Source organism: Thermobia domestica, chromosome 11, assembly GCF_964235325.1.
Source record: "Thermobia domestica chromosome 11, izTheDome1.hap1.1, whole genome shotgun sequence".
NCBI lineage: Eukaryota > Metazoa > Arthropoda > Insecta > Zygentoma > Lepismatidae > Thermobia > Thermobia domestica.
In genome coordinates, this window is record NC_137464.1 from 119,500,596 (window position 1) to 119,518,766 (window position 18,171).

At 35.8% G+C, this 18,171-nt stretch overlaps 1 protein-coding gene across 3 annotated transcripts in view; it reads left to right on the top strand.

Moving 5' to 3' along the window:
- The first annotated feature begins 345 nt into the window (after positions 1 to 345).
- LOC145664403 (uncharacterized) overlaps positions 346 to 18,171 on the top strand; it is a 68,469-nt gene continuing 50,643 nt past the window's right edge. The window contains exons 1-5 of one of the 3 annotated variants that reach the window (XM_081731081.1): positions 346 to 519; positions 1,227 to 1,328; positions 8,837 to 8,907; positions 12,919 to 13,014; positions 16,095 to 16,288. In XM_081731081.1, the coding sequence (XP_081587207.1) occupies positions 12,928 to 13,014; positions 16,095 to 16,288 (281 nt within the window). In that variant the 5' untranslated portion in view covers positions 346 to 519; positions 1,227 to 1,328; positions 8,837 to 8,907; positions 12,919 to 12,927. Of the gene's footprint in view, positions 1,329 to 8,836; positions 8,908 to 12,918; positions 13,015 to 16,094; positions 16,289 to 18,171 lie in introns of all 3 variants that reach the window. The other 2 variants (XM_081731079.1, XM_081731080.1) reach the window with 2 other exon arrangements.

Below are 18,171 nucleotides of genomic sequence, written 5' to 3' on the forward strand. Positions count from 1 at the left end.
GAAAGAAAATGAAATGCAATAAATCATGGACTTAAATAATAACAGAAATGAAAAATAATGAAAAATCTAAGGACATTCAAGTTACATTGAAATGGTCGTTTAAATGAAAATTTAAAAATGTTATTCTTTTTTACTTTTTAAGATTGTGAAAATAGCTTCTTTTGCTGAGTTGTTCTTCGAAGTAAAGGTGTTTTGTAAACAACTGCTCTGGAGGCAATGAGGTGTACGCGTGATGACATAGTGTCGGTTGCGCTGATCTGGCCTTGGTGGGTGGGCGGAGTCTTCCCTCCCTACCAGGCTTCGTTCATGCGAGCGAGCGACGGCTGAGTCATTACGCATGGAAAAACAGAAGTGAAGTTGTCTTCTCGGGTGCATTTGTGCCTCTAGTGCGAATTGTGTGATATTGAGTTTAAAGGGATTTGACTTTACGAGTTAAAAAGTTTCTATTACGGAATCTATAATATTAATTTTGATACTAAATCGGAGGTTAATTGTCTTTAATATGCTTAAATCAGATGGGTTAGTTTCCTAGCTTAAATAATTCGTGACTGAAAGTAAAAAAAAAAGGCTGTGATTCAATGTTCTTACTACATTAGTAGTTAAAAAAAAAGATAGGAATAAAAATTTAGTAGTGAATATCAGTTTAATATGTGAGTTAAATACACTAAAGTTAGCCGGTAATTTAATTTGTGTAGGAGAATTGTGCCTAATTGGAGTACTCGGAAGGGGAGTTCAGACCCTTTGACCAAACTAAAACAAGCTTGTAAAATTCGGTTAAAACAGATAGTTATGTCGCTTTGTCACTTAACTAACTACAGTAGATGAACTTTTGACTATCATAAATTTAACTTTAAACAGTAGTAATTTTGTTTAGAATTGATAAAATTGTGTTGAATTATTGTAGTAATACTCAATCTAATGCAGGTTATAAAACTTATAATTTCAAGAATTAATTTATTTTCATAAAATGGTTTGAATTAATACCTGAAATTAGAGTATAATATTCTATTGCAGTAAAATTAAGTAATTAAAATCCGGAAGTTTGAAGTAAATTATAAAGGGAGAGCTCTGAACTGTAGCTATACTTCCTAGCTTAAAGTTTCAAATATTTTTTTTTAAATCTAATTAACTTTCTGACTCTAGAATGAGCTTGTAATTAAATCGTGAATTTTTGCAATTAATATTCTGTTGGGGAAAATTGGGACTCATTCATTTTTGTATGGCAGTTGGTTTTTAAGTAGAGAAAGTCAAATTCCAATCCATGGTGGTGATGTGGAGTCTCTGGATAAAGGCGTAAGAATGTTTTTTATATTAGATATTTGAATCTGGTGAGTATTACAGAGTATTTAATATTACTGGTTACGGTTGAGTAGAGTAGTGGTAGAGTAAGTTTTGGTAGAATTTCATCTCACTCGTTACCCAATTGCGTTAATAGTATTCATAAAAATAAACGTAATAGATTGCTGTCTGGTTGAAATAAGTAAAATATAAATTAAAATAAACTAAAACCGATTAGAGTCAAATCATCAATCTCATTTTCCGGGTGATTAAAATTATAGATTACGAAGAATTAAAATTGGACTCACAAAAAATTATACTTTATTCCTTCTAGAGCAGTCTGTAGTGTTTTTCAAGAAGCTATTGTAATTAAAGATTTGATGATATTAAGCTTGCTTCAATCCAGAGTTACGACCATTTTCTATATTTTTTATCTGTGATAATTTTCTTAATTTATTAAATTCAAGAGATGTATTTAGTTAATTTTCAACGAAAGGTTTTGATTGGAATTTTTGTATATAGAAGTCTCAATAATTATTAAAAGTCTTGAATTGAAAATACAATTTTATTTCTACCTGAATAATTCAATCAGTGTTTGAAAGAAACGGGTAATGTTAAATGGAAGAGGCGGAATAGTTTATTTTTGTGGGGGTTTACAGGTGCAGCTGAGAGGTACTGCTTCGGCTGAAGTCACTCGCACTTTAAATAATCCAACCAAAGAATTTCTCTTTTTGCTTTATTGCGAATTATGGTTGTAGTAAAGTGTGATAGCGATAATTGTGACAAATAAGAAGGTATATATTGGATGGCCTAGCTGCAAGGTGTTAGCTGTCTCTCTTTCTTTTGGGAGGTGTATAAGTTCAGTAATTCACCATGAATCACTCAATCAGAATTTTTTTTAAACGAAGAAATAACAACGTGAAATGCAAAATCTCTTTCAACAGACTGTCGAGATTTGAGAGTCGACTAATTTTACACTTTCTGGTACCGATTATCTCGAAACCGTGTTAGCCAGAATTAACCCGGGATAGAGGACTTATATATTTAAAAATTGACAATCTCAGCAAAATGCAGACGTCTTTTAGTGTGAAAGAAAAAGTGAATTAAATCTCTCATTTCTCGGTCTATTATTCTTGTAGTTCTGTGTCTGTCAAAATTACTGACAGAAATAAGGACAATGAATTATGATTATTTTGTAAAACAATCCACTTTATTATCACAAGAATTTCATCTTCCGATTTGTTTAGTTGTGAAAAATTATTAAGTATATTGCTATACTATGTAAAGTATGTGTAATGTCTTTGATTTCTGATGACAATCAGAAACAGAATTAAAAGATGAATAGTAATAGTTTTCTATTAAGGGGAAAGTATAACTACTTTTGTTTTAGCATTTTTTTAGATACGGACAAAATCTCGAGGCCGAAACCTGGCCCCCAAAACTTCATCGTCCAAAATTTCGCGTGGCCAAATCCTCGCTGCCCAAAATCTCGCCTGGTTAAAATCTCGCCGTCCAAAAACCTCACGGACCAAAATCTTGCTTGGCCAAATCCTTGCGGAATGGAACCTTTCCTTAAAATTTACCCAAATGAGTTTCTTAATATTCAATTCCATATTAATAATAATAATAACACAGAAGAAAAATGTACAAAATATCGGGAGCGTGGGCTTTCTCGGGGTATTCTCGTTTCCTCCCACCTTTTTCTTTGCATCACTTCCTTCGTCCTGATAATCTACGTCTTCTTTAACCTACAAGACATTTGAGAGATGTAAAAACTCAGGTATTATTTCATACTTACATAAATATTATTAGACTATGTTAGAATTTCCTAGTCACCGTCAAAGTAAAATAAACCCATCCCAAGCTCAAACCCTATATATGTTGAAAATTTGATTGAGACCAGTCGAGTGGTTCAGAAGTTATTAAATAACAAATGCTGCCACTTTCATTTTTATGTATTTCTATGCGTGTCCTCCTTCGAATCAAAGTGAAATAAAAAAAAAACATGCCAGGCTCTAACCTGATCTGTGCGGCAAATTAGATCGAGATTGGTCTCGTGGTTCGTGAACTTATTTTTACAATAATGTCTTACAATGATAATTTCTTTATTCTACAGATTGCAATGTAAATAAATCCACTTGCAAATTTGTATTCTATAGTGTAATTTCTTAGGTGCCAAAAATTTTCTCTTCCCGAAATAAAAAAAAAGAAATAAAGCATCTGTCAAAAGCTAGTGCTTCGAATTTTGACCTAGAATTTATCATAAGAAAGCCTTTCGTTCTTCTTTCTCGGAGATTTCCATCCCTTTCAGACTTTGGGACCGCTCATTGAGAAAAAGTGCATACATGACCGCTATATGCAGACATTTTCTTAGGCAGAGTCAGAGATTTGGAAAGGAAACGAGTTTTCAATGATAATAATAATAATAATAATAATAATAATAATAATAATAATAATAATAATAATAATAATAATAATAATAATTATTATTATTATTATATTATTATTATTATTATCACAGCTAGATTTACAAGTAGGGTCCCATATCTTTATCTTGCATGGGAGCCCCTCAAGTCTGCTACGCTATATGGTGTCCCTTAGTCTGTGTTTGTCTCTCTTTCCGTTTTCTGTGGATGTTTGTTCTTGTGCTGTTAGGCGTTTATATTAAACCTTTACATTATGTAATCTATTTTATTTTTTATTTTTTTTAAAACTAAAGAATGCTTTTCTCTGATATCTATTTCTTACCATTCATCTTGTTTGAACTACTTAAGAAACACTTACTTTTTATGTCATCCGTTCCCCTCACAATAATAAAACCGTTAGTCTTAACAATTTATCTTATCTTTTATTTGTAGTTTGCCACACTGATATATTTGTAACAAAATTGAGGTTTTGTCCAACGCCTTTCCAATTCTCAATCAACACAACGACTCAGTTTGGGGGTTGCCTAATATTGCAGGAAAATAATAATTGCAGATGGTAATGCACTTTTGAAGTCGTCCATACAAAAATTGTTTGGTTGTGGACTGTCATGATGTTTGCACTACGTGTATTGCTGCTTCGTCGTCGGCTTATGGCAATGAAGCCAGTTCTCATTCCAGTCACAAACCTAAACATGAAATCTTCATGATCATGGAGTTACAATAGTTCCCTGGACACTTCCACAAGACGTTGTTTCTGCTCTGCAGACAAAAGTTTTGAACCTGTCTTACACTTTCTGCAACTGTAAGTGGTTGTACACGATATGCTGCAGGTTGTTTCTTGATAGTCCTGTGACAACCTCTATTTGAGACAATGTGATTCGTTTTCTTGAATGGTCCTCTTTGCCACAGAAATGATAGTTGATGTTGTCACTGTCACTTTCCTTCCAGAACTGTTCCTCTTTTTCCTGGCGATGCTACCCACTTTCCAACCTTCTACCCAGTTGTACTCTATTTTCCGCTATACATGTTCTCCACGTCTACCATAAATTCTTTATGGACTTTAGTAGCAGCCATATCGTCTTTCCACAGGAACCGCGACGTCCAACGCTGTCCTTTATAATCACTTTCCATGTTGTCCATTAGTAACACTCACAGGGGATCACGAAATGGGCTGCACAGGCAGATCCGTAGCTAAGGGGGGTGCAGCGGGGCGCCCGCCCCGGGCGTTGAGAGCAAGGGGGCGCTGAACAAGGAAGGAGAAAGAAAAAGTGGTGTTGGACATGAGTAAAATACGAGTCGCCCCCAGAAAGTACTGGCGCCCTATTAGATCAATATTGCTGTCGGTTATCAATGAAATACGCAGATTTCTTAAAAATTTTCTTGCTCGCTTCGCTCACAATTCAAGTGTTTTAATAAGTCAAAACAAATTTTTACCTATTACTTAAAGAGTTTATTATAGATGATTTCTTAATGACATGTGGTATACAAGGTCCCGAGTAATGACTTATAGTGTATGCAGGAGCATTTTCAAAAGCAGAAACGAGCAAAGTCGTGTTCGGCGTTTTAACAGTGATGAGTTTGCTTAGTTCAAAATGTTTTTCTTAACTACCCAATCGGATTAATCACGACGCACAGTGGGACCAAAGCACTGCATTCTTGGCAAAAAAAAAAAAAAAAAGAATTCGCAATATGAAGCAGAAAATTGAAAGAACACCAATTAGTTCGGTGTGTACAGTGGCTACAATAATGTTATTTCGACATTATTTCATCAAAATCATAGAGTTTTACATCATAAAAGGAAATATTCCTTATATTCGCGCCTAAATTATATAACATTATATGATTGGCATAAACAAACGCGTGGGCAATATGCTTTGATTTGGCAATTTACGATTGGCTTATATTCTTACGCATGAAATGAAAAAGTGTACTTATTCATTTTACAACTGAAGAGTAATAAAATTGAAGAAAAGTTCTTGCTTCTCAAAATTATTTCAAAGTTGTAGAGGATTCGTTATGACAATAAAGATACAAGGACGCTTCAATACATAAAAATTATCTCATTACAAGTTCTCGATATGAATATATTATCAAATATATTAAACATATTATTATTTACAAGCATCAGTAACTTGTTCAGTTTGTTTCAGATATTGCATCGTGTATTACGTGAGCTCATTTCAGGGCTTGATTCGAACATTCTCAGCTGGAGCGAGCGGAGGCTCATTACAGTTGATTCCAATGTCACTTCTGTGCACGCATCACAAAAATCACAATACTAAATAGATCAACACCATTTTTAATATGGTTCTATCTTATAGTCCATAGATTGTTTAGCATTGGCGTTTCAAAATGTCGCCACCATTAATCAAATATATTTGACTACAGTTTAGTTCTGTTGGGGAATGTCAGAGAAGTATGACTAAATGTTGGAAACAAGATGGATCCTGGAGGCGAAGTACCCAACGAAGTCTGGGGGCAAAATTCTCAGAATCGACCTATATTCAACTTTGTCACTGCGTGCATGGGGATCACACGTCTAATAACCTAACACTTGCTCTCACATTCATCCCAGCTAAATTCAAAAGTAGCATTGCATCCAGGATGCGGTTTTCCTCAAACATTTCAATGCACTATATTTCCCAAAAGTGCAAATATGTGCAGATTTTCTCTTTGCATACAGTAAGAACAATGTCTCCGCTACGACATATTAAAAAGAAACACACACACACAGACATATTATGCCATATTTTCTACTAAAATGCCACTCTATCGTTTGACCATAGTTTATATGCTTTCAGTATCACAGCATTTTCCAAGTATGATATTAAGTAGGGGATTATCATAGGGATATGATAATGATATTAGCATTATTGCAAATATGATTATTGACTACACATCACATCAACATTCTAAATATACAAAACGATACATACATATCGGTCGTGTCACCATGTTTACCAGCCACTGAACATCTACACGCAATGTAGGAATAGTCGCGTCCAAATTCAATTTCCTATCTTCTGTCACTAAGCAGCGCCTCTTCTTCTTTGGCGGATAACCAAATTTACACACCGCATTAGTTCATTATAAACTGCTATCACTTCTTTTCCTGCACACTATCTTATGTGTACACTATTAAGATTTCATTATAACAAATTATATCGAGTCAATCTTTTACTTCATTTTTCGAATTTTTGCTAAGAATTGCCTGGTTTGGACCCACTGTGCGACGGTGAGAATGAAGATATGAAAGTGAGAAAGGTGAAGGAACATTCAAGCTACTGTTCTTTCAGGAATATTAAAAATAAAGGTAACCAAGGGGAACAATAACATTTTCGAACTTCAAGAAGTTGTAGAATAGGGGCTTAAGGGAGCAGAACTTAGCCCAACGAAGTTCAACTTTTTCAGACACTAATCACTACCTATGATTTATTTTTAAATTCCATTGACATATCAAATGCTATTAATTTGGAGGACTTTATTGGGGTAATATTTTTCATCACCTTTTTGTATCGCCAGCATATTATTTTGTGCATACGTGTCTAGTTGTGTTATGTTTTTATCTATCTATATACATAAAAAACATAAGTACACACATTCTTTATATACGTACGTGTTAGTGTATTTTAATATGTTAATTAATAATAAGTACCTTAAATTCGGAACTTTCATTCATTAAGAAATTTAGTAATTACTATAATTTTACACATATGTAGTACTCAAATATATATTTTGGATTTTAAGTATAAACATTGAACATATTCTTCACATCCATCGATCAATATTTAGAAATTCACAAAGAAGGCTCCTTCTGAATTTCCATTACATTTCACAAAATATTTTTAGGGTAAAAAAGATCGAAATTAAAATGCTATTGATGTCGTCACATACAGAATAAAATTAAATAGTTTGCAATTATACTGGCAATTAATACTGTCACCCATTTCGAACAATTAAAAGCACACAGTTTTAATGTATTGGAATTTCATTTCTTATCGATAGTGCGAAACGTAGTAAATAGTAGTAACTTTCCATAACTGTTCTCCTAGTGACTTTGTATACAACCAAAGGTAGTTTTAACAAGTTTAACAAAAAGTTCAAAATAAGACTATTTGAAAAAGGATACATAATGATCGTGTTTGGTTTTTGCAATGGTCTTTCCAAGAATATTAATAAAAATTCAGCATAGCATAACAACAAGAGCTGCTTTCTTTCTTTATATATATGATTGGTAAGGTGAGTATAGGGGCGCCAAAATTTCTAGCTATGGCTCTGTGCACAGGGCGCAGCTGCCATTCACGTTGTCAATGATGCGACGCTCCGAATTTGCAGAAGAAGGTCCTAGGTGCATTTGTTTTCCAACTTCGGTGATCCACTGCACCTGGAACGAGAAAAGAAAATTTAAATCATCATTGTATGCCCCTCGTGTAAAGAATACTCCTTACTTCTGCTTTTACCTCGATTAGAAAAAATATAAAACAGAAGAGAGTGAAAGAGTTCTTGTTTTAAGTTAGGAGGGAATTGGCTATCTTACCCTAGATGGACCTCAACCCCAACCTCTAGAAATAATTCTTATACAAAGAAAGAAACACACTTTATATTTAATCAAATTGAGATTTTTCAAAATTTCGACTTTTCATTTAAAATTATTGAAAACATATTATTGTAAACATATTTATTTGATGTTCCCCATATAATGAACAAAAAGTGAGGGTGGGCATACAGAACATTTGAATTTTGTGTGAGAACGAATGTAAGAACATTGTCCTCAGTAACAAGTGGTGACATTCGCTAGACACGGAATATATGACTGTTTTGAAGTTTTAAGTCACTAACATTCCGGTTAAGATGAATGTATATATATATAAGATACATTCATCTTAACCGGAATGTTGGTGACTTAAAGCTTCAGAAAAGTCATAATGTATTAAAACAAAATATTTTCTTAAAAAGTCTTCTTATATTTCTATAAATTTCTGAAGAAATGTAAAAAGAAAACATCTGTTAAGAAAGGTACAGAGAAGTAGACAGGCACAGAAGCGTCAGTTGAACTGAATGATAGAACTTCGGTTCCGCTCAGTTAAATGAAATACTGACAAATCCTCTTTCAATTAATTTTTTCGTTACAGTGTTTGAGCCTGATGTGGATCCTGAGACGGAGAAAGAGTATATAAAAATTTTCAAAGATTACAAAAACTTGGTAAGATATTTGCATTTTTCTTTATTGTCTATGGTAATATTCTTCTTTGTATGGTAATATTTAAGAAGACAATGTACTTTTCCTTCATTCAAAAATCAATTAAGAGCTGTTGAGTCATTTTAGATGAAAAATGAAAAAACAATATGATATAAATTAGTCATTTCTAAGTAGCGGCCATATGACATAGGAGCTCTCTTTTACAATAGGTAAATAGCCGAGAGAAACAGTAGAGCAAAGGAGGAAATGGGAGTAAGATAGGGGAATTAAACAAAGGAAGTGTTGGCAGTGTACCAAGAGCAATTCCCATAAAACTATTCACTATCTATTGAGGTTGTTTTTCGCCTGTCACTACTGTTTTTTCCTCTTGTCAGGTTTCCTGCCTTTTTCTCTTTCTCGCTATATGGCCGAAGTCCAAAGTAATTAAAGTTTTAATAGTAAGAAATTATTTACAAAGAAAGATAATGTGATAGAATACTAGTTTATGAGTAGCAAAGAAGTGTTTTGCAAGAGAGCATTCTAAACCTGATATTGTGTGTATTCAGCTTAATTTTCCTTTCATCAGAAGCACATTCTAAGGTAGATGTTAATAATAAGATATTAAATGAACAACTTTCCTTACTGGAAAGGTAGTGAGGAAAAGATTCAACTGCATCTGAGAAAGTTGAGAAAATGGTATGGAGAGAAGTTCTAAAGAGAATGCATACTAAACGTGTGGTGCCGATTTCTTTTCTAAGGTATTGCCAAAATAATGATAGGAAAGGAAAGAAAAACCTCTTGAGAAATGAAACAGAGCAGTTTCAGAATTCAAGCCCAAATTGCTAATAATGTGATAGATTACATTCAAAGTAAGTCAAATCTTACAAAATAAATTCAGAGTTTTAATGTTGATAGCACGGAAAATGTTTTGTATTGTTACCTTATTAAGCATAACAGCTCTTTATCAAGAAATAATTTATGCATACGAGGCAGCACCAATACTATAAATCCATATTCATATTATACAAATGAGAAATCCGTTGGCAGTTATACTATAACGAAGAATGGCTAAACTGGTAGAAATGAATTTTTGAACATGATTAATATCTATCTCGAACTGAGTTATTGAGATTTATTAAATTGTGTACCCTAAGGGGGGATGGGGATCCAAAATATATGGCAAAAAATAGAGTATCTCACATTAGGGAGATGAAACTGGGTACACAAATTCTTTATTAAAAACAAGTAGGTATACGTCTAAGCAAGGGCGCCCATGTTGTGGTTTCCAAGGGAAGGGGGGCAAGTATAAGCGACGTTTCAAATATAGTTTTAAATTTTGCTGTAACTAATGTAAAAATTCTATTGGGTTTTCAATATTGCCATGTACAATTTCCTCTTAGGGGGGGGGGGCAGCGCCCCACCTTCCCCCCTGATGGGCGCCCTTGCGTCTAAGTGTTTTAGAAATTCTACTTATAAATGGGAAGGAAGACAATTTCTACAACTTTCTTCTTAATATTTAAAAATAACATCAAGTTGTATGTCTCGTCTTCCAGTAAAACGTATAACGGTTTGAAATGAATTATTTTAACATATTGTATTTAGCATTTGTATACAGCTGTTTTTTTTTATCATGCTACATTCATTAAAATATGCATTACAAGGATTACAAGAGTTAAAAGGTGTTTCAAAATATTGCATCTCATGAACCAGTATGTTAAAATGAAACTTGATACATTAACACTTCATTTTGAAAGTATAACCTCATAGCCTTTTGTAATCGTTGTCCTAAAAAAAAAAAAAATCCGCTTTTAAGAATAAAAGGAGACGAGTTTTAAATATTTGGCTAATACATAAAAATGACATCGTATTTGTCTGTCTGATCATCATCGTGAAATGAGTGAATAGTTTGAAATGAATTTTTGAGCATATGTAGTACTTACTAGGAAAGGTCAGCTAACACCTACTGGGAATGTGACAAACTTGGACACAATTTAGAGAACGTCAACTATGTCAAATATCAAATTTTAGGTGGAAGTTTACAAAGAGAAATGAATAATGAGAGTTCGAAGGTCAACATTTTAAGATAATGAGAAACAGAAAACCAACTATTTAACATCTTACAGGGTTTGAACACGTGAGCGCCTGATTAACAGCGCCCGGCTATTTCTTAAGCATGATGAACTGGTCAGCATGATGAACTGGTAATTATTACTGACCGATTAAAGCAACATCAAGAACTGTTTCTGATTTTCTGTCAATGCTAAACTCACTTCAAATCCCACAAGCTCCCCCTGTGCGTAGATACTCTTTGTATTTAACCATAGTTGATCATTTTCTAAATTGTGTGAAAGTTTACCAGCGGGCACCAGTTGACCATAACCTAGTTAGCCACTTTATCGTTTTTAATATTTTAAAGGAATTGTTTGTTATATGTAATGGTTTTTTAGAACGCATTTCAGAGTTTTTCGAGCCTATATTAGGAACATAGAGGCACAATTTTTGGAAGCTAAAAGGTCGAAGTTTAATTATGGATCACGATGGTTCAGCGATAGATCAATTTTTAAACCTAGATTTGTGATTTTAATTTTTGGGGGGTTTACGTGAAAATTGCTCTGTGCATAGTTTTTAGATTAATTGCAATCTTTCATGGTTCACAAACCAATAAGTAATCTTCCTTTAATCTTATGAACTCTATGATGTGTTGGTTGGCTGGGAGTTTTGACGTCTCTTTCAGTACTAAGGCTACATAAAACATAACCCTACGGCTTAACATGGGATCTCCAACCAAATGAGCTCCCACCGGACATGAAACCCAGGTCTTCCGCACCGCCCTTTAAGACAGATTACACTTCAGCTTTTCCCACTTTATTGTTGTAACAATTATTTCTAAGTTCATTCTTAATTTGTCATTGTCTTCCTTAACCTAAATGTCATAATCATAAAGTGTTACATTTCTTTTGAATTTCACATGAATGTTTTTAAATACAATATAAAATTCCAGGATACTGTTGGCTTTCCATTCTGTAATAACGGTAGTTTATTAATCATAGTTTGATTAAATAAAGGACATGATTTCTTTTTGCATCATACCGAAAGATCTAATAGTGTCACGCAAATTTGATATAACTAACATTTTTCCTCTTTTCTTTATGTTTTTACACACAGACCCATTCATTGATACAATGATCAGAATTTTGTTTTCTAGAAAAGAGTTTTCACTTCACAGTTAAAGCAGAGATAAAATACATATTTCAAAGAACGCCTGAGGTAATATCGCTTTGCTCTCTCTCCCTATAGTGTTCAGTGGTGACTAACTGAATAAGTGGTTGCTTGGTTAAACGAAATTGTTGATTGATTGATTGATTTTGAGTTTAACGTCCCGTTCAGCAGCGAGGCTATATGAGACCTGGACCTACTGATTTACGTGGAATCCGAACCACATGAGCTCCCGCCGGGAATTGAACCCGGGACTCCCACGCCAAAGGCGCGTACGCTAACCGCTTAGCCACGAAGGAGCTCTAAACGAAATTGTCATTGACTCTATAGTATCTTCCTTTATCACATAACTTTTTAAAAATAATAAAATATATTTGTATAAGTACATAAATAAATACAGAAATACAATAAAGAAAATTAACAGTACACAAAATAATGAAACATAATTCAGTAAATAAATCAATAGGAGATCTTACTCTGATACTTAAAACAGGTCTTTACATTCACTGCATTTAGTGGAGTATTTCGTTTGTTAGCAAATTAGTGTCAGCAAAGATGTATAGAACTAGAGCCTGTTTGAATTTGACTTCCGCTCCAAAAGGTGAGATTATTAGTCGCGTTGCTAATAGTGAAAAATTGTCTCATATCGCTAAAGACTTTGGTTGTGATCCTAAATCTGTGAGGATCTGGGATCTAAATCCCAGCCTGAGCTTAATACGTTACTTAAATATACAAAGTAATACAGGAAAAGAATTTCAGAATGCCCTAAAATTCTCTTTCCTTTTTTTAAGTTACTGATTTTTTATTGTTTTCCACTAGGTTGACCTAATGTTGACGAGTTTTATGGAAGATATGGGCATATCAGTAACCCAAATTCAAGAAGTGTTATCAAGTGAAGATATAAATGTGAACAAGGTTAGTCAATTTTTATATGTAATTTACTTAATAAGGCAAATTATTTTACAGTCAAGAAGTTACTTATGAGAATATTCATAAAATAGTGATTGGTTGAAAATCTAGGACAATAATAGTATATGCTATTTGGTCTAGGAATTAATTCGTGCGGGTGGACAAGAGATGGCGCAACGAACGGAGCGTCCCACAGTTCCGTGTATCCACACATGTGTTGCAAACCCCTGTCATCGCGTATCGTTCGTAGTATAGGGCAGTGGATTAAAGCGTCAACAACACCAGTTTGTAGTTAAGTGAACATGGCGCAATTTGTGCCTGATAGTGTTTTTGCGGGGTGTCCTGCTGAAGCTGGCTGTCCTTACATTAACATGGAGAAAAGTGCGACTGAAAGTCATCGTATTTTGGTGGAAGTGTATGGTGACCATGCTCTAGCTGAGCGAACGTGTCAGAAGTGGTTTGCACGGTTTAGAAGTGGTGATTTCGGCTTGGCAGACCAAGAGCGAGCTGGACAGCCAAAAAAATTTCAAGACGAAGAATTGACAGCATTGCTCGAGCAGGATTCGTGTCAAACGCAGGAACAACTTGCAGCAGCATTAGGCGTTGATCAAACAACAGTCTCCAAACGCTTGAAAGCCATGGGAATGATTCAAAAGATGTCACATTGGGTTCCACATGAATTGAAAGACAGAGACGTTGAAAGACGGAAAACGATTTGCAAATTGCTGCTTCAACGACAGAGCAGAAAGGGATTTCTGCATCGAATTATTACGGGTGATGAGAAGTGGATCCATTACGAGAACCCTAAACGAAAAAAGGCCTGGGTGAAACCAGGTGAACCAGGTCCATCACAACCAAAACGAGATATTCACTGTGCAAAGGTTATGCTGTGCATATGGTGGGGTATGAAAGGTGTGGTGTACTATGAGCTGCTGCAACCGGGTGAAACTATGAATGGAGAACGTTATCGACGACAATTAATGCGTTTGAAGCAAGCTCTGGCCAGAACACGACCAGAATGGGAGAACAGACATGATAAACTTATTGTTCAACATGATAACGCTCGCCCACATGTCGCAAAACCGGTCAAAACCTATTTAGAAAATGTCGGATGGGAAGTTTTACCCCACCCGCCGTATTCACCAGACGTTGCTACTTGTTCGATTGCATGAACAACGATTTGATTGGACAGCGGTTTACTTCTTCAGAATATATCGAAACATGGGTCTCTGACTGGATCGCTTCCAAGGATGAGGACTTCTTTCGCCACGGAATCCGTACATTGCCTGACAGATGGGCGAAAGTGGTGGCTAGCGATGGACAATATTTTTCTTAAGGTATTTATGTATTTTGTGTTTGTACTACAGCTTCAATGTGTGCGTACCAACCGCACGAATTAATTCCTAGACCAAATATATAGCTAGTACATAACAAAAATGTCTTGATAAACATGCAACAAGAAACAATTCTGGCGAAATTAACAATGGTTCTATAAAGCAACATGTATGTACATCATTTGTGAAATTAAAATTAATAACGTAGGTTAGAAGTTAAAAGTCAAACATTACAATTCATGTATCTCTTGGACAAGTAATTTCTCAACTTTTATTCATTAAATATTACTTCTTAGTTTTGGCATAGGCTCATACTCTTGACCTTTCAATTTCCAACCATGACTTGGACTTTCTCCTAAGCAAATGATTATCATTTTATCCTGTGATGCAGAAATTTTCAGTTGTAGTTCATAAGAGTCTCTTTTCAACCTAGACATCCACACTAATTTCGGTCATTAAGACGGGCATTTAATTGTGATAACCGGGGTGAATTGAATAAAAATACACACACACACACACACACACACACACAAAATATGGAGCTCAGTAGTAGATCACTCACTTGTGGTGCAAAAAGTCACTGTTTCAATCCCAACTTGCGCCAAAATGATTCTGTGGTGGGCAAACACAGTGTGAGAAGATTTTGTCGAGATTCTCACGTTTGCTCTCACTTTCATCATTCCATCATTACTTTCATTTTCATCAGCATCAGCATCAGCAATGCATAATCCTCAGACGTTAAGCTAATAAATTAAAAAAAGAAATATATACAAAAATATGTATAAAAGAAAGTCTTATATGTAGTGATTCATCAAACAAAATACACCTACCATTACGATATAAAAATTTATTGGTAACAAATTTCCAAAATGGAGGAAATTATGGCTTACTGGGAAGGCAGGAAGAATTACAGCAACGTCTCTATCATCCAATAGAGCTCGTCATTTGTCTAATCAGAAATACTATCAAAATAGGCTAAGGGAAACAGATGATTAAGGCAAGTGAATGGTAGTGGAAGAATTGGTGGAATGATAATGTGGGACGAAACAACAGTACCTTAAGAAAGCCCATGGACACGAGGTTGTCCATCACAAACGTACTTTTGCCGGGGATCGAACCAGTTACCCTACGCACCAGAGGTAAGCGCTCTATCACTGAGCCACCGTGAACGCAACTTGTTTAACAATCAGGCTAATAAAATTCAGGGGAACCATGCAAAAGGAAAGAAATGTTTTCTTGTGTTAAGATTCACCATCATTGAATCTAATTTTTTCATTTTCGGAAAAAATGTTCGGTTTAGTTCTCGAAGAGAGTTCAGATGGTTCTCATTGCATGTTAAGTTATAGATCCACGTCTCATATAGCCCCTGTGCTAAAAAAAGAAAAAACTGCAGAAACAACAACAGCATATGTGTATTCGTTATATCAGATGTTGAATATCACTGGTGAAGAATTTTTGTGGGAGTGCTATTTGAACTAATGCTGCATCCTCTTTGCATAATTTTAGCCTCATTGGAATTGTATTCCCTTTATACATCATTTTACCGGCTTCTTATGAGTTTCGTTTGAGTGACTTGTATATTATTAATTCATATTCGTAACGTACTTTCAGAATTGTGTAGTGGACCGCAAGGTTCCATATAAGTTACTTTTGTTATCACCAAAGAAAACTTGTAATATTGTCATGAGCGTGACTTACTGTCTGGAGATTAGATTTGCCTAAAAGTTTCTGATCTTATTCCTTCTCTTCCAGAGAATATATAAACAGCTCAAAGCCGCTAATGAATTTGATTTATTCAAACAAATGATGATTGAGGAAAACCTTATCTTGAATCTTCGGGCATTGGAACTTATTCGTACAGATAGTGGTTCTTACATGAAGAAAGAGGATTTAGCTACCACAGATAGAAATTACTGTGATGATGAAAGTATAAAAGAGATTAAAAGGTAATTTTCGTAGTTAAGTCATAGACACACTCGTTTAGTGGCATTCTTTCTGTTTCATTCTTTCTTGTTACTATAGTTGAACATTAATATATATGACCATTGTATACAGAATACAAATAGATGGGAAAAATAGCACGAAGCACAATTTTAATGTAATTATTTGATACATGTGCAATTTACATTGTAGTATTTTATTTTGTGTATATTCATGATGATTATTTGTTGTAGAACACCTTGTAACTTTAAACCATTTCAAATTTAACCCTGGAAGGACACCATAACGTTATAATAACACACGAGTAAAAGTTAATACCATGTGGTAAGTTAGTTTAGATTAGACTACAACATGCGTACGCCAACTGTACATGTAAAATGTTCATAGTTTGACAACAGCTTTGATTATTAAACACACATGTTTGGTTAATATTTTACTATTACATTTTGGTAATCTAACTGGTGACCTACCGATGTAAACTATAACGTAACCTAACATGTATTGTTGCAACGAGTTAGGTTAGGTTATTGTTATTGTTAGCAAGGATCAAATACAGGGTTTGTATGATAAGTAATGAGACCAGGTCTGGAAACATTGTTTTATTGATCTGATCTGTACAGGGACTTAAAAGCTTTCGAAGTACTCTCCTCTTGCGTCGATGCACTTCTGCAATCGATGTTTCCACGCTGCAAACGCCCCCTGGAAGTCAGCAGCCGGCATGTCCTTTAGAAATGTGGTCACGGCTGCTTGGATGGCTGTGACGTCTGCAAAACGGGTTCCTTTCAAGCGTGGCTTCAGCTTCGGGAAGAGGAAGAAGTCGGCCGGGCTCACATCTGGGCTGTAGGGTGGTTGTGGAAGGACTTCCACCCCAATCCGGGTCAAAAAGGAGGTCACTAAGAAGGCGGTGTGGGCAGGGGCATTGTCGTGATGCAACTTCCACCGGCTAGCGATCGCCGGTCTTTTCCGCTTGACGCTCCTGTGCAGTCTCTCAAGGACTTGTTTGTAGAAGGCGGCGTTGACGGCTTGTCCTTGGGGTACAAACTCCTTGTGGACCACCCCCACATTGTCAAAAAAAAACAATCAACATTGTTTTCACCTTTGACTTCGACATTCTGGCCTTCTTGGGGCGCGGGGACGCAGGAGTGTGCCACTCCGCGCTTTGACGTTTCGTTTCAGGGTCGTACTGGAACACCCACGACTCGTCACCTGTTATGACGTCATCTTCAAAGTTAGGGTCACTGTTCATGAGGTTCAACAGTTCCTGACAACAATCAACACGTCGTTGCTTTTGTTCGTCAGTCAACACTCGCGGCACCAGTTTCGCACAGATTTTTCTCATTCCCAATTGTTCCGTCACAATCTTGTGCACTGTTGTGTGGTTCATATCGAGTTCATCAGCAATCAATCTCAACGATAATCGACGGTCTGAGTTCAGGAGATCCCTCACTTTTGCCACAGTTTCGTCCGTAGTCACTGTTGTCGGGCGTCCAGCCCTCTCCAGATCCTCAACGCTTTCCCGGCCGTTCCGGAACGCACTGTGCCAACGAAACACCTGGGCTTTGGATAGGGCTTCCTCTTTGTAGGCCTCCGTGATGAGAGAAAGCGTCTGAGTAGCCGTTTTCCCCAGGCGAACGCAAAATTTGATCGCATAACGCTGTTCGATGGAACCCTCCATGTTTGTTGATTTTCCGCCGTGACAAGAATGTTCACAAGGGCTTTGTCCAAGGCTTGTCCGCGCTCCACTAAGGCTCGGAGCCAACTGACGCGCGGTGCGTTGCTTTGCTCGGACCCCCCCCTACATCCTCCATCACCGACAAACCCGCTCCAGCGACACGCGCGCCGCGGCGCGGCGAGTCTCATTACTTATCATACAGACCTTGTAATTCTG